A 25,421-nucleotide genomic window follows, 5' to 3' on the forward strand; every position below is an offset into this window, starting at 1 on the left:
TTTTAGCCCCTGGCCCAGCAGATTTGAGTAGCGAGAAGCCAATCATAGATTTTGGGCAATGTGTGCCACGCTACACAGGCTCTTTGACCCTTCATCTTGGTTTTGTTGTTCCTTTTTGAGACAGAGTCTTGTTTTTTTATCCCTAGCTAGGCTGGAATTCATTCTGTAGATCAGGCTGACCTCGGACTTCCAGTGATTTATCTCCCAAGTGCTGGGGCTCCAGGTGGAGCCACCATACGTGGCTACCCACGTGTCTTCTTCCTCTTTCACTTTCGGTGATCACTCATGTGGCATCATCACACACGACTACTTCCTGCAGCTGGGGTCAGGCGTGTGTGTGTGTGTGTGTGTGTGTGTGTGTGTGTGTGTGTGTGTGTGCTCTGATGGAACAGAACCTGCTGAACAACCCGGAACTTCAGTGGGTCTATTATGTTTGGAACGGGGAAGGAGTTAGTGTCGGTGCAGGTGTCCATAGGCGAGCAGTCTCAGGATGGAGGAAGACACAGTTAATAGTTTTTGCACACATTGGTCAGCTGTTCACAAACATTCTCACGTGGAACACAACAAGGCTTTACCAATTCTAAGCCTGACCCATATGGGGAAGGTTGCCAGTTTCCCATGATCCTGGTTCCTTGGTCCTTGACATAGCTGGCTCATAATAAACAATACACACCCACTCAGAACTTCAGCCACTCTTTACACACCCACTCGGGACTTCAGCCACTCTTTACACACCCACGCGGGGCTCTCTCAGAGCTTCACACCCCTGTCTACTCTAAGTGAACCTAGCTCTGAGGCTTTGGCCCCATTGACATTTGACCTAAGCTCCACCCCCTCATATCCTGTGCTCTGGCATTGTCCCTGGCTCCTCAGAATTGGGTTTGCAGGGATCCTCATCCTACCAGACGGGCTCCTTTTGATCACCTTTCTACCAGTGTCCCTAAGAAGAAGTGAGGGTTTAATCCCTTCCACTCTCAGTACTCAGCCATTTACAAGGCCCCAAGGCTTCTCACAGCCTTCCCTGGCTCTCTAGCTCCTCTCTGGCTAGGGCCTCTTGGACAATGTTGTCCTCTGAAATACCCTTCCTGCCTCACCGCCTGCCACCTCTCCAATGGTTCTGTGCTACTTAGAAATCTGTAGCGAGTTTCCAGCCTTGGCCTGCTGGGCCAGACTGAATTCTGGGCTGGCAAACACAACTCTTCAGGAATCGCTCTCCTAGGCCCCTTCTAGCTCTCCAAGGTGGGGCCTCAGTGGCTCTAGGGTGAGCTGCTGAGCCCTTGGACTGTCTTCCAACACTCGGCTACATTCAGCCACACGCAGTTCCCTGTGTGTTTGCCTTGCCTTTCACCCAGCTTAGGCGGGCAAACTCAGGGTTACCACTGTGAAACAACTCAGAAGTGGGTTAGCCTAGGCTGGGCGTGTCAGCCTCCCTTCCCCTCTTGCTTGTCTCTGCAGTGTGTGTGGCCTGCTCTGTCTGGGCGCTTACAGACCTGAGAGAATGACCTTCAAGTGCTGGCTGGGTGGGTAGTCTTCTTTGCCTCACCCTGCACTTCCTGTGTGTGGAATTTTTTACCCCATCAACGCTGGCACTTTCTTGGCTTGGCTCTCCCAGGTGATCCACTTACTACTGTGGGGCTCTGACACAGAAGTCAGCGTCTGCCCATGGAGGGCATCTGCTTCCCATACTTCCCGCCCCACCTCTTCTGGTTTAGATGGGGGAAAAGGAAGCTTCCAAAAGAGCACAGAAATGCCCTACGTTACCTTTGAAGAAGACAAATCTTCCATCAGCCCTTTCGTAGGCTGCATCTATGCGGGCGGGCAGGCCCTTCCAGAACTGCTCAATCTGCATGGGGTAACCCTCCTGCACCCGGTTATTACGCAGGCGCCAGAACCAGCGATCCTGGGTGAGGGGGAGGGGAGGAAGACAAGAAAGGCGGGTGACAGTTCTTACCTCTGAATCCAGTGATCTCAGCCCCAGGGCTCAGGCCCAGCAACCCAACCCCAAGCCTGGGGCTCGGGCCCAGTCTCCCATCTGCTGCTTCCAGCCCGTAAAAGAAGACAGGATGTAACTCTTCATTTAAACCTCCTGCTGTCCAAGGACTAAGAGACACCAGCAGATGGGTGTGGGAGAGGTGTGGAAAGGCTAGAAAGGCAACTGCCAAGGCCTGGAGTGGCCACGGGAGGGCAGCAGAAGGTCGCTGATAGCAGTTGGGCAGGGACTCGGTCTGTGGGATCCAGTGTGGTAAATGGGAGGCTAAAACCCACACTTCCTGGGAGGCTCGAGGAAATACGGGTGCTGTAGTAGGAATATGGCTCACAGAAGATAGCACAGACCTAGGATATTTTTCAAAATTCATTTATGTATTTGGGTGTGTGCTTGAGTGTATGTAGGGCACATCACATGTGTGGGAAAGAGGGCATTGGATTCTCTGGAACTGAAGTCAGAGGCAGCTATGAGCCACCATGTGGGTACTGGGAACTGAACACAGGTCCTACACAGAGTCCTAAAGAAGACCAAAGGACTCAGTGACAGGCAGAACAGGGCTAGCCTACATGGCCTGGTTTTTACTTAGTGCTTAAAGCTTCCTGGGGGAGCCCTTAGAAGGTAGATGGGGTAGACTTCCTCTGCCACCAGTGTTATGGAGACCTACTGTCCCGTTTGGTGAAGGGTATTTTCCCAGTGGCTGCAAGTGTACCAGCAAGCAGCTTTAGGCTCTCAGTTCTTTTGCGGTGGCTTCAGCATCATTTTGCATTCAACATGAAATGATTCTGATGGGCCATTCTAGCTCCAGAACTTTCCATGAGGGACCGTGGCACCAGGTCCATGTCTCCTCAGTTTCTTCCTCTGTCCTGCCTGGCCTTCTCCTCCTGCCCACAGCTGTTGGCTCTAAGGGGCCTTAACCAGAGTCCCTCACTCCAGATTCTATCTCAGAGTCTGTTTCCTCAAGGACCAAGCCTGTCGTGCACCATGCACAGACAGTCCCTGTCTCACGTGACAGGCTCAGGACAGGGAGCGTGAGGTAGCCTGGCCAGTACCCGTTACTCATGCCCTGGCAGGAGCTGTAGACTCTGTCACCCCGACCAGGCCCTGTTCTGCATCTTCCTAGCCATTAATCGTCACACCTCTGTCAGAGGAATGACTACCCAGGTTGGGTAGCTGAGGTCTGGAGAAAGAAGGTGGCTTAGTCAAGGTCATAGACCAGCGCCATCTCCAGCATTTCCTGAGCATTGATTGGCAGCTGTCAGCTCACCAGTCTTTCCTTGTCACCCTGTAGAACCAAGTTGATTAACCTATCAGCACCAGAAAGAGACTCTGGGTCCTGGCCACACAGAGCAGGAACCTCCATTGTGGAGAAAGGGACACCCTGGGTGGCACTGGTCCACCGGCCGTACCTTAAACACAAACATCTCGCCCCGGAAGAGGGCCACCGTGTTGAAGTTGCCATCACAGATGTTGGGCTTGGCACCTGGAGTGGATGGTCGGTCCCCCAGAGGTGGCCGAGGGGGCCTGGGCTGTCGCTCATGTTTTCTCTCGGACGGTGAGTGGATCCTGCGGACCGGGAGTGTAGGAAGGGGCCTTGTGGGCTCCAGGGGCTCAGCTGGGGGTCCTGGAGAGAGGGGCTGCGTCTTAGAGAGGGCCCAGCTCTGCCTTGCCATCATCTACCACAGCCCCATCACCACGTAGGCAGTTCCATGACAAGTCTGTCTCTTCTGACTTCCTGTCCCCTCTCCCCGATTTAACTCCCGTCTTTGAGAAAATAGATGGAAGCAGCCTTCGCTTTCCCAACCCCAAGTCTGGTGTCTTTCCTGTTTTAAGAAGAAGACTGTCCTGAGTGAGGGCCAATGTCCCACCCCCTCCTTTGCTGCTCTCCTCCACACAGGCTGAACTCTAATTTCTAACCACTTTCAGTCTTTTGCCAACTTCAATAGCGCTTCGGCTCCATTTTCCGCCCAAACCAATTGCCAAGATCACCAGTGACCTCTGTTTGGAAACCAACGGTTATCAGCCCCAGCTTTGTTGATTGAATGAATCATGTCGGTAACGCAGGCTGTGGCTCAGAGGCCTGGGGTGGAGCCAGAGACAGTATGTCTTCAAGGTCTCGGGTGAAGCCCGTGTCACGGGTCTGAGGCCCACTCATTGGATAGCAAGATTCTGGAAACATTTGCCTAGAACCATGTTCCTCCTTTTCCAGGGCCCTGCACTCTTAGCCATGGGGCTGCTCTACTACCTTGTTAGAGGTGTGCATCCTGCTCCAAATGTGGGGTACTCTTGAGGGTCTCTTTTCTTCCTTCCCTTTGGAATGTAACTTGGGTAGCTGATGGGGGTCACCCAGGGGAGTTCTGTAACTCCTGGTCTTTTTTTTTTTAAAAAATATTTATTTATTTATTTATTCATTTATTTATTTATTATGTATACAATATTCTGTCTGTGTGTATGCCTGCCGGCCAGAAGAGGACACCAGACCCCATTATAGATGGTTGTGACCCACCAAGTGGTTGCTGGGAATTGAACTCAGGACCTTTGGAAGAGCAGGCAATGCTCTTAACCTCTGAGCCATCTCTCCAGCCCAACTCCTGGTCTTTAGGGAACTCCCAGCTGGCCTTACTTAGATCTTTGGGGTGAGGGCTAGATGTCAGGTTTTTTTTTTTTTTAAATAATCCTAAGGTGCTTCCCAAGGGCAACCCAGTTGAGAGTCCCTGCTCTAAGGGCTCATCCGGGTTCCTGGCTTTAAAGACCCTCAGAGCTGTCCCCTGACATACTGTGGTGACAGAAACGTTCCATGCCTGCACTGTCAAACGGTTGCCTCTGGTCACATGCAAATGTGGCTATTGAGGACCTGAAGCGAGGGACCAGTCCTTCCTGGCCAAGGAACTGAAACTTCAGTTTAACTATTACACATCTCAATTTCAGTAGCTATTTGTAACTAGTAACTATGTATTGTACACTGAGGCCTCCGAGTGAATATCCCAGCCTTAGCCCCTGGGCTGCAGACTGAGGAATTCCATTATCCTACAATTACAAAGACCAGAGTGCCCCCCCACCACCGTTTTTTTAAAGACAGGGTCTCATGTACCACTGTCTGGCCTAAAACACCTTATGTAGCAAAGGGGATGAAATTGAACTGATCCTCTTGACACACTCTAGAAGGCTGGGATTACAGGTGTATGCTACCTACCATGCCTGGTCCATGTTGTCTGCGGATCAAATGTAGGGCTTCCTGTATGCTAGGTGAGCCCTCTACCAGCTGAACCACGCCCATAGCAAAGTCAGAAGCCTTGGTGTTAGCTTCCCACATCTCATCTGTCAGCAGATCCTGTCCATTCCACCTCTGAAGGAACTTGTAGTACTGGCTACCCACCCTGCGCCCTGCTGCTTTGCTGGCTGTGATCCTGTTGCTGTACCTCCTCTGGAGGGGGCCCCCGCTCCTGTGCTATGGTGGCCAGCATTTGCTCAACTGAACTGGTCTCCCATTTCAACTAACCCGACTAGACCCTCCACGCCCCCGTGACTTGTACATGGGAGGCTTTCATAGCTTCTGAGGACAGCACGCTAGCATCTCGTTTCCCCTAAGATCACAGCTCTGGTCAGAATACTTATCGCCATGACTCAGGCAGATGTGCGACTTTCCTAGGTTAGAGGCACCCAGAGTGTGCCCGGTCCCCATCTGGTAAAAGGAGGTCATGGAGGATGGGAGGTGACAGAGAGGTGGGTGGAAAAGGGTAGAAAAGAGGGAGCGAGTAGGCCTCCCCTCACTTTGCCCTTCCCAGTCACGGCTGAACCCCCTCCCCCAGGTTTCCCAGTGTGCTGGGAGGACTTCATCGAAGTCAGCACAGAGACACAAAAGCACGCCGATAATGGCAAAGCTCCTCACCCCACACCTGCCCCAACATGCTCGCATTAACAACAGTGCCCCCCTCTTCCCACTACACACACCGTAAATCTTCTGGATACCCTGGAGGTCATCCTGGGGCAGCTTGAAGTTGTGCGTCTCCATGTATTGGTAGAAGGGCGCCATGATGGCACTGGGGTCATTGGAGTGCTCCAGTCCCAGTGCGTGGCCCAGTTCATGCACAGCCACCAGGAAGAGGTCGTTGCCTGGAGAGAGGAACGCAGGAGGTGCCCAGGGCGCCCACTTAGAATTAGTCTGTTACTTAGCAAGCCCAACACTTAGCTTATCCCCTGCCCCTGCCCTTCATTTGGACACTGGGGACATAGAAAAATCAAATACAATCTTTGCCTGTGTACCTCTTGGTACAGAGGGGTACATGCAGAAATGACAAAGGCTACACAGTATCTCAGCACTCGGGTGCTTTAACAACAAACGTGTGTGAAGATTGAGAACTTTCTTTTAAAGAAACCTTTGGGCCTTGCATAAACCACTGGGCAATGTCCCCAGACCTCTTTTTCTTTTCATTTTGAGGCCTTGAACTTGCAACTCTCCTGCCTCAGCCTCCAAGTATCTGGGACTACATGTCTGTGCTGCTAAATCCCAATTGGATTGGAGGAAGACGCTCAGGGAGAACACCATAAGGGTGAGGCTGTCTTGACAGGTGAGACACGGGTCTGCAGGATGGATTAGGGTCAGGGAGGAAGAGGGTGGAGGGGCCTTCCTGGCAGAGTTAGTGCTATAAACCAGGTCCAGGGACAAGCGGTTCATTCCACTTGGCTCTAGAACAAAGCACAAAGGGAGGGCCAGGGAGAGATGAGGTCAGCCAGGCTGGCAGGCAGGGCGCTGTGATGCCCTACAAAGGAATCTGGATCAGTTTCCTGACCATGGGGGGAGCGGTGAGGGGAAAGGGATAGCGGGAGAAGAGATGGGGCACAGTGAAGTCACCCTGGTTACCACTGGAGAGAGGATTAGAAGCAAAGGAGACCTGAGGCAGGTAGATTAATGGGATCAGTTTAGAAGGTGGGGTACAGGTACTAGAGCGCTGGTTGGCAGAATCAAGAAAGCCATGGCAAGACAAGAAGAAGAAATCGTTGGGTGACTGGTGGGTAGTCATCTTCAGGAGGCCTGATGTGCCCAGGGCTCGGTGTGGGGCAGCAGGACCCTAGTCCTAGAGCCAAAGTCAAGGTGCAGAGTCGAGAACAAGTGGGAGCCTGGTGCTGGAAGAGGGACAGAGGATCCTGAACATGAAACTGGGGGGCAGCGAGGTGTGGTGGCTTTGAGCACCCTGCGATGGGACAGATCACCTTCATTTCCAGTTCCATACCTACAAGCTTTGTGAACTCAGGCCTGTACTTTAAGATCAGCGTCCTCATTTGTAGAACGCAGCTGGACCTAATTCATTGGGCGAGGACTAAGTAACAAAAACATGTAAAATGCCTGGCATAGCCAGGGATGTTGCTCTGTTGCTATGGCATAAAACACATGAGCTGGACTAGAATGAGTCCATTAGCCAGAAAGGTTGGGTTTCAGAAACCAGATTCTCTTAAAGCTGGATCCCTTCAGTGTCCATTTTAATCCTTAGGTAGGTCAAGGCCTGAATTTGTAGGCATTAAGTAACCATAATATTGGGAAAGAGATTGGCCAAGGAGTTGGGCAGGGCATTATATTTGGCTCCTCTCTGCTCAGTTATAAATTTCTACTTGTATGTCTGAGATTTGTTCACCCCTGAGATCTGCCTCTGTTGGGACCGTTTGGAGTCTTGGCCTCCAGGTGTTCTTTCTAGCTAGTGACCTTTTGATTTGAGCTTCTGAGAGCTGTGTCAAAGTTGTTTACTAACCCTGCTTCCTGAGCACGCATTGCCCTGGCCTTGACCGAGGATGAGGTCTTCACCTGTTGACCCACCTGATTGGGTTAGGTATAAACACCTGTTGGCCCACCTGGCTGTGTTAGGTATAAAACCTCCATGATGCTGTTCAAAAAAGGGCTTCTTCTACCAGCAACTAGAGAGGTGTATGCGTGTTCAATCCTGACGTCCTTCGCTTGGTTTTGGTTCCAGGCCGTGCAGGCGCAGCATGCCTCTTATCTCCCAGTTCTAGACAAGTCTCAGTCCTTCTCTGCTACCCTGAAATCCAGGGAGGCCACCAGGAGTCCAGAACCTTGCTGCCCACTCTAGATCTAATATCCCTGGCAGAATTGCCCTCCCCCAGCCTACCGAGGCCCCGGGAGAGGCAGATGAGGATTGGAGCCGTCTGGCCTTTTGAGTAAGGGCTTGGGAAAAGAGAAGGACTCTGCAAGCCAGACTCAGACTGACTCTCCACTGACACCAACAGGGTCATCCATGATGCCACCTTTGAACAGTGGAGAGGAATGGGAGATGGGCAAGATCACTGCAAGGTTAGCCAAAAGCCTGGGCTGGCCTTCTGCTGAGGAAGGCAGGCTGACAGGAGAAAGCCAGGTTGCCCCCAGCTCCTTCCTCAGGTCCTGGTCCCTCCAGCAGCAGGGAAGCAGTGAGCTCATCTTTTAGCTTCATTCCAAACAAAGGTGGCTGCTGGAGCTGGCAGAAGGCAGCTCAGCTCCCTGCGGCCTGGCCTGGCTCTGCTCCCGGCCTGCTGCTCCACCTGGACACGCTGTTCAGGGGCTCTGTCCTGACCAGGTCTCTCCATGGGACCATCCATGGGGACCTCAGCAGGGAGCCAGGGAGCCAGTGGTGCTCCCTGTCATTGTCCTTGGCTGTGCCCATTCTGTGAACGTGAAATCCCTAGAAGGAAAGAGGCCTGTAGGTTTCTTCCCAGGACCAAAAGGAAGAGGAGAGCCGAGAAGCCAGCATCCTACTACACAGAACCAGGGGAGCTTTGGGTGGGGGTGGGGGGGAAGGAGGTGGGGAGGACAGCCACCCTGAGCTTGTGAGGGGACACAGAGGGATGGGGGCAGGGTCAGCTGTGGAGAAGAACCTAGTGCCTCATGGAGAGGAGGCTCTTGGGGTCTTCACTCCCCAAAGGGAGGGAGGCAGGAAGCAGAGTGATTAGAATATGGTTTCTGCGGCTCTGCCGTGTCCAAGTGGTGTGGCGTTTGAGGAGCCCTTTCTCTGCGGCAAAGCGAATAATGGCTGCCTTCCTCCTAAGGACAGGGACTAATGAGTCAAGGTAAACAAAGTGCCACCCCAGGTCCTGGCACAGATGGGTCATTACTCATTACCCCTGCCATGATGAGTTGTGAGAGGACCAATGTCACCAAGCGTATGTGTTCTGGAGGTCTCTGGACCTCGGAGCATGGCAGTCTGCTTGGCTTCTCTGCTGGACCTTGCCTCTCCCTTGTTGGGGATCCCCATCTTCCTGACTCCCATAGCACCCACTTCGAGGCAATTCTCCTCAGCGGTGTCTCCTCCCGCTTCCCTTAAAGTTCACCCCAGTGATCATCTCCCAGGAAACCAGCCTGGCTCTCCCAGCTGGCCGAGAACGCTGCCTTCTCCACTCTGCCAGCATTTTAATCTCAGGCAGCTTTAGGTACTGGCCACCCTCCAGCCTTCAATAATTACAGCCAAGGGCATGTATCCTGCCCCGAGACTCAGCTTCTTGGGGGCTGATGGTGGTTCCTGACTCTGACACAGTAAGGTGACGGGACCCAAGAGGGGACAATGCCAAAACGAATGTAGTTTGCCAAGTACTGTCCCTGGGACACCCGCTGCAGACCCCTGCGGGGACGGTTAAAGATGTGGCATCTCGCTTTCACATCTGGCTCTGCCACTTTCCAACTGTGTGACTTTCTCAGTTCCCCCCAGCAGAGCTTCACTTCCGTCATCTGTAAACTGGAGATTATAATCCCTGCCTCCCCTACGGGGGATGAGTTGTGAGCTAAGTGTGGAAAGGCGCTGTCCTGTGAAGCAGGGTGTGGTCACCAAGGCACTCTCTGACTTGTCACCTTCCTCTAGGAAGGAACGCCGAGGGCTGGGTCCCCTCCTGGAAGAGCTGACTTCACTGGCTGACTCATTTGAACGACGTGAGGAGAGAAAGTTTAATGAAAATGGCTTTGAGGTGTGGTGGGCTAGCTGGCTCCTTTGCACACTTCAGTGGAATGAGAGTCAAATGCACAGATCAGTGGCACTCTGGAAAGCCATGTGTGTGTGTGTGTTGTATGCATGTGCGCAGGCATGCTTACCTGTGGGGCATGCATGCAGAAACCAGAGATTGCTGTCAAGAATTCTCTATTGGTCTACACTTCCATTTATTTATTTGGGAACAGTATCTCTCAGTAAACCCGGTGCTCGCTGCTTGGTTAGACCGGCTGGCCAGTGAGTCCATAGTATCTGCGTGATTCTGTCCCCTAGCTTGGGGTTACAGAAGCACATTGCCACAGATGGCTTTTATGTGGGTGCTGGGGGATCGAACTCAGGTCCTCATGCTTACACAGCAAGCTCTTGGCCCATTGAGCCACCTTCTCTGTCTCACCTTCCTCCCTCCACCTCCCAGACAGGGTCTCTGTATCCCATGGTGCGCTGTCCCCAGTGCTAGAACTATGGGTGTGAATCTAAGAAATCTTTTAAACACTGGGGCAGTGAGAATTGTGATTCAGGAAGTTTGGGTTCAGATATAGACTATACTGGTTCTTTCTCTCTCTCTTTCTTTCTTTTTATTTTTAAACATTACAGTTTGAATCATACCTGTGTTTCCTGATGTAGTGAACAGAACGTATCAATACTAGCAAGGAATGATCCTGCCCAAAAGTGAACCTAAGCCTAGTCAGGCCTGCTGTACTCTGTAATACTCAGGAACCACAAGGAGAAAGATAGGTTAAAGGTGAGCCTGAGTCACATCAAGTGAATGCCTACAATCAGGACAGCTTCTTCTATACAAGACAGGGAAATATGGGGGCGGGGGTATTTTTAAATTCAAAGACAACAACTGTAAAAGACACTTTTGAGGTAATTGGGGACACTATCACTGGATAAGATATTGTGAGTATGTGTGTGAATGTGTATGTTTGTGTGTGTGCCTACAAGTGTGTGTGGGTATGTGTGTGTATGTTTGTATGTGTGCCTACAAGTGTGTGTGTTTGTATGTGTGCCTACAAGCGTGCGTGGGTATGTGGAAGCCAGAAGTCAACCCTGAGTATTGTTGTATCTTGTGTTTTGGGACAGGGTCTCTCCTTGGACCTGGAGCTTCCTGATCAGGCTAGGCTGCTTAGCCAGCAAGCCCCAGGCATTCCCCTGTCTCTGCCTCTCCAGTGTTGGGATTATAAGTGTATGACACCACACCTTTTTGACATGGGTTTTGGGACTCGAACTCAGGTCTTCATGCTTGCATGGCAAGCATTTTACCAGTGCTCCGGACATTAGATTCTAAACAGTTGCTAACTTTTGTTGAGTTTGATACTGATTTTGTGGTTATATTAAAATTCGGTCTTCGTTAGAGTAGCACCCTAAAGTAGTCATATATAAAATATTATGTCTGGGCCTTTCTTTCTTTAAAATACATCAGCAGTGAGGCTGGAGTGATAACTCAGTGGTTAAGAGCACTTGTTGCTCTTGTAGAGGACCAGGGTTCATTTTCCAACACCCACATGGCAGTCCACAACCATCTGTGACTCTCTAGTTCCAGAAGATCTAACACCCTCTTCTGCTTGTGGTACACTCAGATGTAGGCAAAACACCCATACACATAAAATAAAGACAAAATAAAACCTCCGTCCCGAAATAAAAGTGGAAGGGGTGGGCACAGGAGGAAAACGGTGTTGATCACTGGAGCAGAGCACTGTGATCCAGGGTCCTTCTTGGTCTCCCTCTTTTAGAGAGTTTGAAAATGTCCCATAGTGAAAGAAGAAAGTCAATAATCAGGCCAAAGTACCCAGGAGAGCCTCACTGAGTCTCTGCGGACATCAATGCCACCATTATCCAGGTGCTCACTAAATGTGGTTCCTTTCCTCTCTCTGGAACCCGTCTTGGGGAGGTGCTCACCGGCTCACCCCGGTGCCCCCAGCCAGGAATCTATTGCTGTACTTCTCTGTTCACCTCTGGTTTTACAGAGCAACATCCTTACGCCTGTCCAGAGCAGGCATTAGCTCTCTGGGATTCCTATCAGAGCTGGAGGTTGTTCATTAAAGATGGAATGATCAGTCAGGAGGGAGCTCCAGCCCTTCCCACACGTCCCCCACACCAGTTCTTAGGAGTGGAGGCTGAGACCCTGGGGCCTGGCAGAAAAGGAGGTAGAGGTGTTTCTTCCTAGCACCTCCATGGAAAATAGCCCTTTGAAAGTTCAGTTGTGTTTACCAGAACCAGAACTAAAACTAAAATCCTTCCAGCTAACGGTGCCTGGCACACAACAGGGCCTGAAGATGATAGATGGTTTCCCTGACGTCTTATCAGTCGTCACGGTCATTTGTTGACACCAGTCCAAAAACAAGAAGAAGATAACAAAAAGGTACACAAGGGGCAGGAAAGTTATCCAGGATGTCAGAGAGATGACGCCAAGCCCGAGGAAACAGAGCTTTGCAGGAAACAACAATCTGAAGAGGGAAGAGGACGAAGAAACTGAGCAGTCTCCTATCACCCTGACTGCACCTTGGCCAAAGCATCTCCTGGACCAGTGTTGGATTGATGCTGAGAGGAGAGAACCCCGACTCACACGGTGGTCTGGAGCGTCCCCAAGGGAGCAGCCCACGTACTACACCAGACATGGCTTCTGAGGGAAGGGAATGCGAAGAGCCTGCCTGTACCAAGTGGCACCAAGGCAGGAACAGGTGTCCTGTGTTTTCCCAGCTTGATCCCACTAGAGAATCAGGATCTCCAGGGACAGGATTCTGACTCTCTCTCTCTCTCTCTCTCTCTCTCTCTCTCTCTCTCTCTCTCTCTCTCTCTCTCTCTCTCTCTNCTCTCTCTCTCTCTCTCTCTCTCTCTCTCTCTCTCTCTCTCTCTCTCTCTCTCTCTCTCTCTGTGTCTTTCTTTTTGAGAATTTTTTTATGATTCATTTGACTTTATTTTATGTGCATTGGTGTGTAGGTGTCAGATCCCCTAGAACTGGAGTTACAGACAGTTGTGAGTTGCCTTGTGGGTGCTGGGAGTTGAATCTGGGTCCACTGGAAGAGCAGCCAGTGCTCTGAACCGCTGAGCCATCTCTCATAGCCCAGAAATCCATGTTTCTAAAAAGACCCTTGGTGGTTCTCATGACCAGGTTGGGTAGGGAAACTTCGAGGATGTCTCTCAAGACTGGACTCTGCATTCTTAAGTTTCTAGGTGATTGTCGTGGGCCCTGTAGTTTGAGAACCACGGAAGCTCAGTGCGGTGGCTGAGGGTGTGGGCTCCAAATTCAAAGCTTTGTTCAACCACTCACTAATGGTTCTCTATGCTTCTGTTTGCCTATCTGTTATACCTGCTTATGGCACGATGCGTGTGAGGCACTTGGTATGGGCCTTGGAGCCTTAACATCCATTAACTACTGTCTGCTATAATCTAAAGGCTGAATCCTCTGTCCCTCCTTTCTCCTGACTCTTGTAGCATTTTCTTGGCACCTGTGCTGCAGCCATCACTAGAGCCTGCTCATGGTAGACACCTGACTGGGTTTCAGAGGGCAGACTCTGCCTACTCCCTTAATTAAACGTCCGCATACCCCTTGGTCTTTGCAGGACTTTGTGCCATGTCATACCAACATTGACAGAGACCTTAGAGATTACTTAATTTGTCCCCGTCCCCACTTCCCGTATTCTGGGATTACAGATATGTACCTACCACTCCTTGCTTATGCTGGGGATTGAACCTGGGGCTTTATGAATGCTAGGCAAAGACCCTACCAACTGAGCTACACCCTTAGCGCTTTCATAGGGTGTTGTTGAACTAGGGTTCGAGCTTCAGCACTGCCGCCTACCAGTCATGCCATTTGAGCCCTGAGCTCTTCATCTTAAAGATGGACATAGCAGTCGGCGCAATGGTTCAGTGGATAGAGACACTCGCTACCAAGCCCGATGGCCCAGGTTCAAGCCTTAGGCTCTACCTGGGAAGGAGTGAAAGGACTCCCACAAGGTGTCCTCTGAACTCTCCATAGTACACACTCACCCCACAAATAACTACACAAATGTAAGAGATTATTGGGCCAGTGAGATGGCACTAGGTAAAGAAGTACCTGCCACCAGACATGGTCACCTAAGTTTGATTCCTGAGACCTACATAACGGAAGGAGAAACCTGACCTCTCCAAGTTGTCCTCTGACCTTCACGTGAGAGCTGCGGCATGTGTACACCAGCACAACGTACAACGTACACACATACAATGAAATGAATATAATATAAAATAATTTTCAGCAGGCACAACATTGTGTCCATTCCCATTTGCTAAGCAAGTGTCTTAGTTCATATGGATGGACTCTTTAAAGACAAGTGGCTATCACTGCTGTATTGGCTGCTGCTCTGCGGGGATCCGTAGAGTCACAGCAGTGCAGGGCAAGTTATCTGAGGACGCTAGAGAGGCTAGGTCACAGCTTAGAGCAACTCTGGGACCAGAACCCGTCAGATCTCCAGTTCTACTTTAAAGCCCTCTAACCTCTTTCTTCAGCCTCTGACACATCGTTTCCTTATTCATGGTGCAATCCTGGCTCAGCCCAATTAGACCGACTTCTAGGTGGTTTCACCCTCTTTATGGCCCTGGTCCTGGGAGATCAGGACCAGGTGTTGAATATTAACAGAGATCACAGTTCTCATTCTCTCAAGTCCTTAGTTCTTAGATAAGAAGGTCTGGAAAGCAGATAGTCAGTGGGGTCTCCAAATGCATCCTTGCTACATCTTTCCTAACAATTGAACAGCCCAGCCCTGACTCCTCCTCCCATCCTCTCATGTCCTTACCGTCATGGTTGGCATTTCCTAGCGTCCAGGGCTCATCTGAGTCAAAGTGAGTGTCTCCTCCGATCCCTGGGCCGGGAAAGTAGGCATGGGCGAGAAATCCTCCTTCCCCATCAAATGGGGAGCTGTCACCATGGAAACCAGAAGCGAAGAAGATCATGATGTCCGCCTCCTTCCGGTCACTTTTGATCTCATGGTATGGCACCTCTTCAAAAGTCAGAGGGGTCACCTTCTGCCACACATCGAAAGCCTGCCGAATGGCCTTCCGTGTGTCCAACTCACCCACCTTTGGGGTGTAGTTGTGAATGCTGGAGAGAGAGAGAGAGAGAGAGAGAGAGAGAGAGAGAGAGAGAGAGAGAGAGATCATTAGAGAGAAATACAGAATCAGAGACCCGTGGAGCAGAAAGGATGTCAGAGCCAGCATGGTTCAGTGGTCTTCACATTTTGAGCCCTAGAATTCTTTTGAGACACCCTGGGGGCTGAAGGACAGCCTGAACAGGAAGTGCACCAGCGCCCCCATTAGAATAGTTTTGTTTTCATCAGAGTTTTTATTCCTGACAAGGTTTGTGTTGCATAAGGGATTCCATCCAATGTCTAGTAAAATATTGATAGGCAGACTCCTTTAATTTAACTCTTTCTCTCCCAACACATAAAACAAATACATTTGTAAAGGTCACACACCTATTCAAATAGTACAGAGACTTTAAGGTGGAAAAGAACTAGCTATGGCTGGTCTATCAGCAGCTGGTGTAGGGCAACACATAACAATCTTTAAGATAACTGTATCTGTGGTGCACGGCTCTCCACAGTGGAACACTACTACTTATGCGTGCTCTGCCCCACGAATGCCCAGGGCAAGGATCATCTTACCCATCCCCTGGGAAGGAAGCCAAGGGTTGGGGAATGGGAGGTAAGGTCAGAGTTGGGCTAGAAACGTTTCTCCCTCCACTTGACCCATTCTCCCCATCTTTGAAAGACCCAAAAGTCTCCTAACCTGGATTCCTCTTAAGTTTCCTTCTCTTTTTGAAAAAAAAAAAAAATCCTGTTCTGATATCTACATCTTGTCAATAAGAAAAGCCCTTACTTTAACCCAGTAATCTCTGTCTTAGGTTCTTACACTGTACTTTGGGAATGGATCTGAGATGGAATCACAGTTTTGAAAGGTGCCAAGCAGAGCCCATTGGAGCCTTTCTTAGCCTGGTCCTTGCCCAAGCATCTGTGAACCCTGGTGTCTGGCCCTGCTGTACTGGGTTTCATTATCCTTGTTGCAGCCACTTTGGGGCTTGGAGAGAGAATCTGCTGTACCCTGACTTTCACAGTCATAGAATGACACCATTGTGAGCCGTGTCCTCATCTCTTACTGTCCTTAAGAAACAGCAGAGACTCTGCATTAGCGTCTTGGGTGAAGTCTGCTCGGCTTCAGCCGGGAATCCAGCAGAGGCAGGGTAGCATTTAAGCATGAACAGAGAGCTCTGCCTTGGATCTTTACACAGCAGAGTCCTACTAAACAATTCCTACCCCATGTTCAGTGCTAACAACTGCAGGCGTCTCAACAAAGGACCAGGCAAACCAGAAAACCTGAAGCCAGAGTCACCTGTGGAGACCACAAGGAAGACAGGGTCACAGGCTCTCAGCCTCTGGTCCTGATGTCCACACACTTGGCCTTGTCCTGACACTCCCCACTGACATACCTACCATGTGAACCTCGGAAACTTGGGCAGGAAAATCAGAATGAGCATGGGGGTCAAAACCAGGGAGGAAGCAAGGGGGCCACAGCACCTGTAGGTGATGTGTTTCTGCCTCCACTTCTGTCCGGTCAGGGCATAGCGCTTGTTTCTCCGCCTCCTGCTCAGGTGGGGATGATCAGGGACACCGCATCGGGGCTTCTTCATCCACCTGGGCAGAGAAGGCACACACACATGCACATACATACACATATGTATTATGGTCACTGAACACTCTACGAAGGCATTTGCCCAATCCACAACTCCCGTCTGAACAGCAGCGCACATTCTCAGCTTAGATTCTGGAACCTTCACTCTGCATGCCCTCAGAAGGAATTTGATAGACTGACTGACTCAGTAATTCATTCACTCCCAAGGAGAAACACCTGAGTTCAAGAAACATTTAAAATCCTGGAGGCAGGAGACACTTGTTTGTAGGTCCTCGTTCTACCAAGCGAGGACCCCAGGCAGGGGATGAGCTCAACAAGAACCCCAGTTTCCTCATCAGCATTATAACTGCAATAAACTCCTAACCCCCCACAACTCAGTCTACGATGCTCCACATGGTCTAGCCCCTGCCCACGTGTCCAGCCGCAGTGGCGTCTGCTGTTCTCAGACTGTGGTAACCAGTCCTGCTCTAGAGACTTCGCGTCTGCCGTCGGCTTTGCTTGTAGCCCTCTGTCTTCGTGCAGTTTGTCTCCTCACTTCATTCGGTCGATGCCCTTCGGAGAGAGCTTCACCGATGACCTCATCTGAAGCACGTGATCCCAGCACACTCGCCTAATGTTTCCTCTAGCGGTTCTCACTACCTGAAATGTATACATCTGCTTTCTGGTTTACTCTGGGCTTTTCTCGCCAGATTCTGAGCAGCATGAGGGTAGGAGAGTTGCCTGTATCCTTAGGGCTGGCACAGTGCCTCACATGGGAGGCGGGTCAATAATGATTTCTTAACCGACGGCTGAAGAAATGAGTGGTCAGAACTCTTCAACACCACCGCAGAAGAGCATGAAAGATAGTCAGTGCCCCTTTGCCACAGGTGTGCAAGAAGTGGCTCAATACCCAGGTATCCTGTAAAACCAGGACTTGGGAGGCGGAGGCAGGAGGGTCAAAAGTTCCAGGCCCAGCCCAGTCTACACAGTGAGACCCTGACTCAAAAGAAAAGAAGTCTCTGAGCAGATATAGGATGCAGAATGTATTTTTCTGGAGCACTTATTGCATTATATTGTGGTTTTAGATGTTAATTTGTTGTTTCTAGTAACAGCAGAGTCTGTGAGGACAGGAATCATGTTAGATTTGCCATTGTCCCAATGCCAGCCTAGTGCTTGGGACTCAGGAAGTCTTGATACACTTGTTCGTTATCAGGTAAAGACACACCAGGGAGCAAGCCTGGGACGTCACTGGGGATTTAAGGAGGGCCCAGGTAGGAGATTTAGAAAGCCACAACTGACTCGGGCCAGGCAGCCCTGTATTTTATGTTCTGTGCTGGTCTAACAACCGACCCACTGAACTATAGCTTGGCATTGCTGGAAAGGAAAATGTCTGACCTCATTCACAGCTGTTAAACGCAGTTGCCATTGGCAGTGGCGAGAAGAAGACAGGCCGTTTTAACCACATATGAAGAGCCCCTGGAGGGAACGAACTTGGTCTTCCTCATCTTGGTGTGTTCCACTCACTCAGAGGGTGACCCGCTCTCACGGCAGTACCGGATCGCCATGACAGCAACAGCACACATCGTGTAAACATTTGCGGTTCCCACACATTCAGGCGCTCTTAGAATGCTTGGATTTGAGATGGGCTCTTGCTAGGCAGCCCAGGCTACCTTCAAATTCATGACCCTTCCGTCTTCATCTCCTGTGTGTTAGGATTATAAGCAGACCCAACTACACCTGGATCGCTTGTAGGATTTTCAGTTTAAAAGTTTTAATTATTTCTTTGTTATTTTTGTGTGTACACGATGTGTTTGGGAGTGCTGTAGGCAGTGGCGTACATGGAGCCCAGAGGATGGCACGTGAAATCTGTTCTCTTCTACCTTGACATGGGTTCCAGGGATCGAACTCAGGTTGTCAGGATTGCGTGGATGAATCGGATAGTTTAGAACACAGGAGTCAGTGAGGCAGGACTACTGCAACTTCTCTGACTTGGTGAACCATGGACGCAGTTTAGTGAAGGAAGACCAGGGCTTTGATGTCCTCCTCTCAGCCCTTAGTGTAAAGCTGACTTAGAGGAGCTATGTGGCTGGATGAACGAGTGAAGGAATTAGCGTGTGACATTTCCCAAGGTAAACACTCGAAAATAGTACTCGAAATCGTGAATCAAACTTCCTTTTGCTAACACACCCTGGAAAGAGAAGCAAGAGCCATCCCTGCTACTGCAAGGCTGAGCGAGACCTGAAAGCCAGCTGGCAGGAAATGGGCAGTGAAAGGCAGCGACTGCCCCAAGTCACAGAGCTAAGGTGGAACCCTCTGAGCTCTTCCCATCCCACTCCAGTCTTGGGCTTCAGTGTGTGTCCAGAATTCTGCCCCCATCTTCCTAAAAGAGGTTCGGGCGGAACTGTGGGTAGGCAATGCTACCTCTTCCCTCAGCTCCTCCCCTTTCTCTCCTCCTCTCCCATCTACTTGCTGTGGTTTGAACCCTGTCCAGCAGGCCTGGGGCTTTCTGGAGCACAGTAAAACCCAAGGCCAGGTGGTGCCCCAGTAGAGACACCAGTGCTCCTGGCCCAGGATGTACTGCCACGAAGCCTGCACAAATGCCTCAGAATAACACCGGCCTGGGAAGGAGGTGAGGATCTATAAGCTACTCACCCGTAAGGCAAGGACCAAGAATTCTGCTCACAGCCTCCTAGGAGCCTTCGGATGTACTGTCTCCGGATTTCACAATATCACAGTAAGAGGAGGAAGGGCCAGGAAATGTTTGGATAGAATTAAAGACCACCAGGGTTTGAGAATTTGCGGCTTGGAATAATGGCTTCAAGGATCTGGTACCCAAGCCCAGTCCTCAGAGTCCCCCAGAGATGATCGATTCCATCCCAGAGTAACTTGTCTGAGGATGAACTGATTCTCGAGGCACAATTGTGTGCATTTCCCATTCTGCCTTCTGCCAGTTCTCCCGTGTCCTCAGGCAGCCCTGCCATCTGCTTCCACCCTCACGTGGGCTCCTATCTCCCCCTTTGGAAACTCACTTCTGCTCTTTCTAGGCCTTTCTGGCCTGAATGTCTCTTCTGAAACAGTTCGAGTGGCTTTCATGGAGATTTCTTTTTAGTTTTTAAAATTATTTTACTTATTTGTATTTATTATTATTATTAGTGTGTGTGTGTCCACACACAAGATTAGAGAAGAACTTTTAGGAGATGGTTCTCTACTTTCAGTCAGGGATCTAGGGACTGAACTGAGGCCGTTAGGTTGTATGGCAAGCAATTTTTACCTGCTGGGCCCCTCTTTAATCCCAGTACTTGGGAGGCAGGAGAATCTCTGTGAATTCAAGGCTTCCTGGTTTACCTCATGGGTTCCAGGACAGCTAGGGATATGTAGAGAGATCCTGTCTTAAAGCAAAACCAAACCAAAATGTGGTCAACTACTCTCATCTTTTAAAATTTCTATTTCTATTTTAAATATTCATGTTATTTTTATGGGTATGTATTACCTGTGTATGTCTGTGCATCAGCAGATACACACAGGATACCTCAGAAGGCAGAGGGTACAAGACCCTGGAACTGGGGTCACAGGAGGTTGTGAGCCATCATGTGGGTGCTAGGAATTGAATCTGGGTCTTATGCAAGAGTAGTAAGTGCTCTTAAATGCGGAGCCACTTTTCCAGCCCCTTACTTGTGTGTGTGTGTGTGTGTGTCAGTGTGTGTGTACACATGCATGTAGAACATCGGGAACAACTCTGTGGAGTTGGTACTCTCCTTCCACCTTTACATGGATTCTGGGAATCTAACACATGGCTGATACAACAAGCACCTGTACCCAGGGAGCCACTCTGCCCGCCCAACTTTCTCCCAGTGAGAAACAAAAACATGTCCTTTTCAGGCTACCACCCATTTCTTCCTCTTCCCTTTGTTTTCAGCTTCTCAAAAGTTTGCCCGTTTGCCATCTCAGCTGCTTATGTCTCTTCCCATCGTTGCCCTCTGACATGGTTTCCACGGTTCCCCTGAATTTATCCACAATCTCTTGATGCCTCCTTTGACCACTCTGCGGCTAGCCTAGCTGGCCATGTCACCTCCACTGCTGGGAGGTCACATCCTCCTAGGTCGCCTCCACCCCCTGGCCCCTCCTTCAAGGCAGGCTTTGTGACCTATCCTCTTTGCCCTGCCCCTTAGTGGTGAGAACTATTCTCCTGGCTGGATTTATGTTACTGCCTCCTCAGCATCTCCCTGGGGTTGGTATGTTTTTGAGCCCTAGGATGGTGTGGCCAGATGACTGTGTTTTTCACAAAGCAGCTAAGTAGGAGGCTGGGGCTAAGCACTGTGCCTGGCACATGCAGGCACCCAGCAGGTGTTTGGAAAATGGGAAAAGTGGGACAAGAACTGCCAGCCTGTGACGGCTCCACAGTTCTCTGTATCAAGTGAGCCCTGTGCACAAATCTCAGGGCGCCCAGAGGACCACTGAGAGAGCTCTGAGTTACTGGAACCTGATGAGACTAGAGAGACCTTCAGTAACCCACCCCTCGCTGTGCTGACAAGGAAACTGAGGCCCAGAAGGGTTAAGCAACTTGTCTCCAGCCGCACAGCATAAAATTAGTATCAGAGAGATGGGGGTGGGGGTGGAGGATGAACTGGAACCAGAGCCATGAAAGGGCACTCTTTGGTATTTTCTCTCCCAAGGAGACAGTAAATAGAGACAGATAGGCAGGAAGGATGGGCGTGGACAAATGGGAACGCAGAGTCCAGAGAGTTCAAAGGCGCAATGCCCTATGGAATCTTACTCAATTGTTGTTTGATCCAACACTCCGGTGACTGGGATCCCATAAAACTGCTGCATAGTGGAGACTGCTGACTGCAAGGCCTTCCCCGAATGCAGCGCAGACGCCCGGGACTCATAGGGAAGCAGATAGCCATAGGATTTCAACCAGTTCTGAAAGACATGCGAGAGAAAATGATGCGTTGGCTGGAGGAGGCTCCGCTCCTCACGGCAGAGATTTGCCCTCAAAACTGGGCATCGTTTTACGGAAAGTACTTAGTACTTATGGACCCACACTCTGCTCTCTTCCTCCTCCATCCCTCGCTGCAGACATGGTCACCTCAATCTCCAGAATCCCTAACTCTGATTGGCTCCCGCTCCTGCTCTCAATCTCTCATTGGCTATCTACTGGCTACAGGATGACACTAGCTTTGCATTCAGAGCTTTGCCTGCCCTTTTTATTCAAGAATTCGATGCTTCCCACTGACACAAGACCAACATGCGTGCGCACAGAAACAGCTAATTCACCGAGGGAGAGCAGCCCAGGGAAACCATCCCTCCTATAACACATCGTGTCCAAAGTCAATCTGACAGCGTCACACTGCACCATAGCTGTTGGCAGGGAAATATATATATATTTTTTTTTCATTGCTAAGCCATCTCCCCACAAAGCAATCCATTATAAACAATTATAAATAAGCAAAGCAACATATTCCATATATATAAATAATAAATGCATAGAAAAATCTATTATGTAAGAGAATTCCTTGCCTTTCAGAAATACACATTGAAGGCTTACATAAGAATGTGTGGTATCTGCAACTGGTGCTTAATGGGCTCCAAAATAAATGCATAAATATATTTTGAGAGAGAGAGAGAGAGAGAGAGAGATGCAGTAAAATGCTAACAGTTGAAGGTTCAGGTTGTTAGTTCTTTGTCCTGGTTCTGTCAACTTCCTGAAAGTCTTAGTTAATGTCAGCAGTGTGTGAACGTGTGTATGTATGTGTGTGTGTGTCAGGATGAACCCAGGGCTTCTTGTATTCATTTACAGTCTCAGCTCCCTCCGAAATTAAACAACAGCAACAATAAAAACGACCCCAGCTGAATAGCTCTTGGTTAGGGTGCCATGGAGACTTTTGTGCTTTTCTGTTTTCCAAGTTTTTTTTTTCATAGAATCATTTTTAAAAGATGGGGAATAGCTGAGGATGTGACTTAGAAGTTGGTTTCTTAACTATTGAGCACAAAGGCCTTGGGTTCAATCTTAAACACTGCAAATAAAGAGAGAGAGAGAGAGAGAGAGAGAGAGAGAGAGAGAGAGAGAAACAAGGGCAAGAAACTAAAAATGTTTGCGTGAAGAAGGTCAAGTGAACAGTGAGACCAGGATAGCAAAAGAGCTTTCCTCACCCACAAAGGCAAGAGTGGTGGAAACCTCAGGAAACAAGATCACCAGGGGTCCCCGAGTCATCTACTGGAAAATGAGTGAAACTTCCACATTCTTGATGTGTCAGGAACACCCCCAAAGCCAGGCTTGCAGTCCCCAAACCCAGTTCTCTGCCATCTTCAGAGGGTCACGCTGAGGACCGATGGCTGAGTGTAGGGGAGGGCACCTTGGGAAATGGCTCTATTCCCTTCTCGTGTACATCAGCCTGGCTTTAAACTTGCTATGTAGTCAACGATGACTTTGAACTTTCTGATCCTCCTGCCTCCACGGTGTGCTAGGATTGCAGGCATGTGCTACTATGCCCGGTTTTATTGCATGGTAGGGAACAGACTCAAAGGTCCATGCACGCTAGGCAGGCACTCTACCAACTGAGCTACATCTTCAGCCCAAGAACCCTGGGGCTTTGTTCCTATACAAACAGCTTTATTGTGAATATGTAAACCAAATCAAACCACCTTCAGAAGGTAGGTAGCTGCCACAAACTATGAGTAAGTTACTCTTTATTTTTCACCAAGGTGACTATAATATCTTCACTGCCTTGGGATAAAACTGATTAAAAGCCAAATTGCCAGAACAATAGTCTTGGGATATCCACAAAAGAGCGGCAACTTTACTCCTTTCGATTTGGTGTCTAAAACATGTTTTCCCTTCAGAACGACGCTGCAGAGTCAGTACTCACCATCCCCCAACACCGAGTCCCTTTTATGTCTCTCTGCATATACGTTTCTCTCTGCCGAGGATTCTTAGTTTGGCAAAAACCTGTCATATTTTAATGTTCAATCCATAAATTACTACCCCTGGAAGACTTCCCAGGCTAAGTGATTTCTCTCTCCTCGGTGCTCTCTAAACCCCAATTACAGATATTATGGGTCTTATGATATTGGGCTCCAATCCTTCCGTATCACCATCCACCAGAGTCTAAGCTTCTTGTGGGAAGGCTTCCCTCCATCTCTGTATAATCAGTGCCTGGGGCAGAGTTGGACATGCTTTGGTGGTTCATTATGACCACTCAACAAACGTTCTCAAACACTTACTACATGCTAGGTAGGCACTGTGCAAGGTTTGGGGGGGGGGTACAATGAAGACTAAGGAATTCACAAGCTGACAAGTGAACCCCTGATGAAGATATAGCACTATGGAATAGCTATGGAGAGGTTCTGTGGGGGAAAAGGCTGATGTCTTGTCCCCGGAGGGAGAAAGGGAAAGGTGAGGTCGTGGAAGACAGCCAGCAGAGGAGGTTTGAACTGTCCAGCAGGGACAGGTGGCACATTCTGAGACATGTGTAAAAATGACCAAAACTTTGGGTGAGGCTAGGTGAAGAGGTTGGAAGGGGGAAATGGAGAGAGGTGACCTAGTGTGATCTATTCTCCAAGAGGTCAGATTGCAGACAGTCTTTTGGGACTCAACCCTTGGCCTGGGACCAGCCACAGAACTCAAATACTGTCGGTGGGAATGTCCGGGAAGCAGGTGAGCCATGCAGCCTTTCGCCTGCTCTAACAGTGATTCCCAGGTTAAATCCTGTCAGCAAAGCATTAAGTCCCTGTGCCTTCGTCTCTCTGCCAGGGAACACGGGTCAGAGACTAGTCAGTTCTGAATCCGACGCTTACCTCATCTATGCCCCTCACGTGCCCCTGATCACGCTGACGACACACCAACTCCCAAACATCCCTTTCATACTTCCAAGCTCTTCCTGTGGCTGCAAACCCATTCACTTGGCACGTGGAGCAAACTCCTACCCATCCTTCAAGGCCTTCTTCAAAAGGCCCCACTTTCATTGAACATTCCTTAAAATGCCCTGGTAGAGCGAGGCGGCTTTCTTTATTCCTGAATTAACGTGTGTACACCGCTAGATGAAGTTACTGCAGTGCCTCACACCTGCTCACTGATTGTATCTGTTTTCTCCAACTGCACCGAGTGCCTGGGAAACAGAGGCTGTCTTTTTTTTTTTTTTTTTTTTTTTTTTTTTTTTTTTTTTTTTTTTTTTTTTTTTTTTTTAACCTGCTACAGTATTTAGCACAGTGACTGACTCAATAGTTATCAAGTTCATGAATGAGGAAATGAATGAACAGTTGGCCTGGGAGGCACTGTCTGAGTACCGAGGAAAGGAATTCATCTTGAGCAGGCTGAATAAGTAATGAACATGAAGACACACAGCATAAATCCTGGTATCTAGCAAAGGTAGACAAAAAGTATTGGCTGAACTTTATCAGTCATGCTTTGGTTTTCTGGCTGGATGAGGCAATGGGGTCCATTGTTCTTTCTGAAGGGGAAAAAAAAAGAGGTAAAAGCCCACTAAAAGAAGCAGGCCTCCTTCAGTTTAAATGGACCGACTGACCTTCCATCTTTTTACACCTTCACCCATTAATCTACCATCAGCCATGTCCGAAGCCTAACCTTGACAGAAGTTAACTAACTCTAAGACGTCTGACACCTTCTAAGTGGTGAAAGAGGTGTAAAACCCAGAGGGAAGTGAGAAGAATTGCAGGTACAGCAGACCGAAATAGCGGGGCTGAACCAAAGACTTGGAGATCACCGACAGAACAGTGTGATTGGTCTGCTGGCCACAGGGCAGGATTTCAGTCCCTGAGGAGCCAGAGCTGAAAAATGACAGGGAAAGAACAGAGGAGAGAGAGAGAGAGAGAGAGAG

The 25,421-nt window shown here is 49.6% G+C and overlaps 1 protein-coding gene across 2 annotated transcripts in view; it reads right to left on the bottom strand.

Annotated features, from left to right (window-relative positions):
* The window catches only part of Mmp24 (matrix metallopeptidase 24), a 43,221-nt gene that overhangs the window by 4,567 nt on the left and 13,233 nt on the right, over nt 1-25,421 (bottom strand). For both annotated transcript variants that reach the window (XM_050151096.1, XM_050151098.1), the window contains exons 2-7: nt 21,359-21,507; nt 16,491-16,607; nt 14,715-15,019; nt 5,936-6,097; nt 3,394-3,608; nt 1,762-1,900 (exon numbers count right to left, since the gene is read on the bottom strand). In XM_050151096.1, the coding sequence (XP_050007053.1) occupies nt 1,762-1,900; nt 3,394-3,608; nt 5,936-6,097; nt 14,715-15,019; nt 16,491-16,607; nt 21,359-21,507 (1,087 nt within the window). The remainder of the gene's footprint in view (nt 1-1,761; nt 1,901-3,393; nt 3,609-5,935; nt 6,098-14,714; nt 15,020-16,490; nt 16,608-21,358; nt 21,508-25,421) is intronic.

Source organism: Alexandromys fortis, unplaced genomic scaffold (assembly GCF_014885135.2).
Source record: "Alexandromys fortis isolate MF-2015 unplaced genomic scaffold, M_Fortis_MF-2015_v1.1 scaffold_27, whole genome shotgun sequence".
NCBI classification, from domain to species: Eukaryota; Metazoa; Chordata; class Mammalia; order Rodentia; family Cricetidae; genus Alexandromys; species Alexandromys fortis.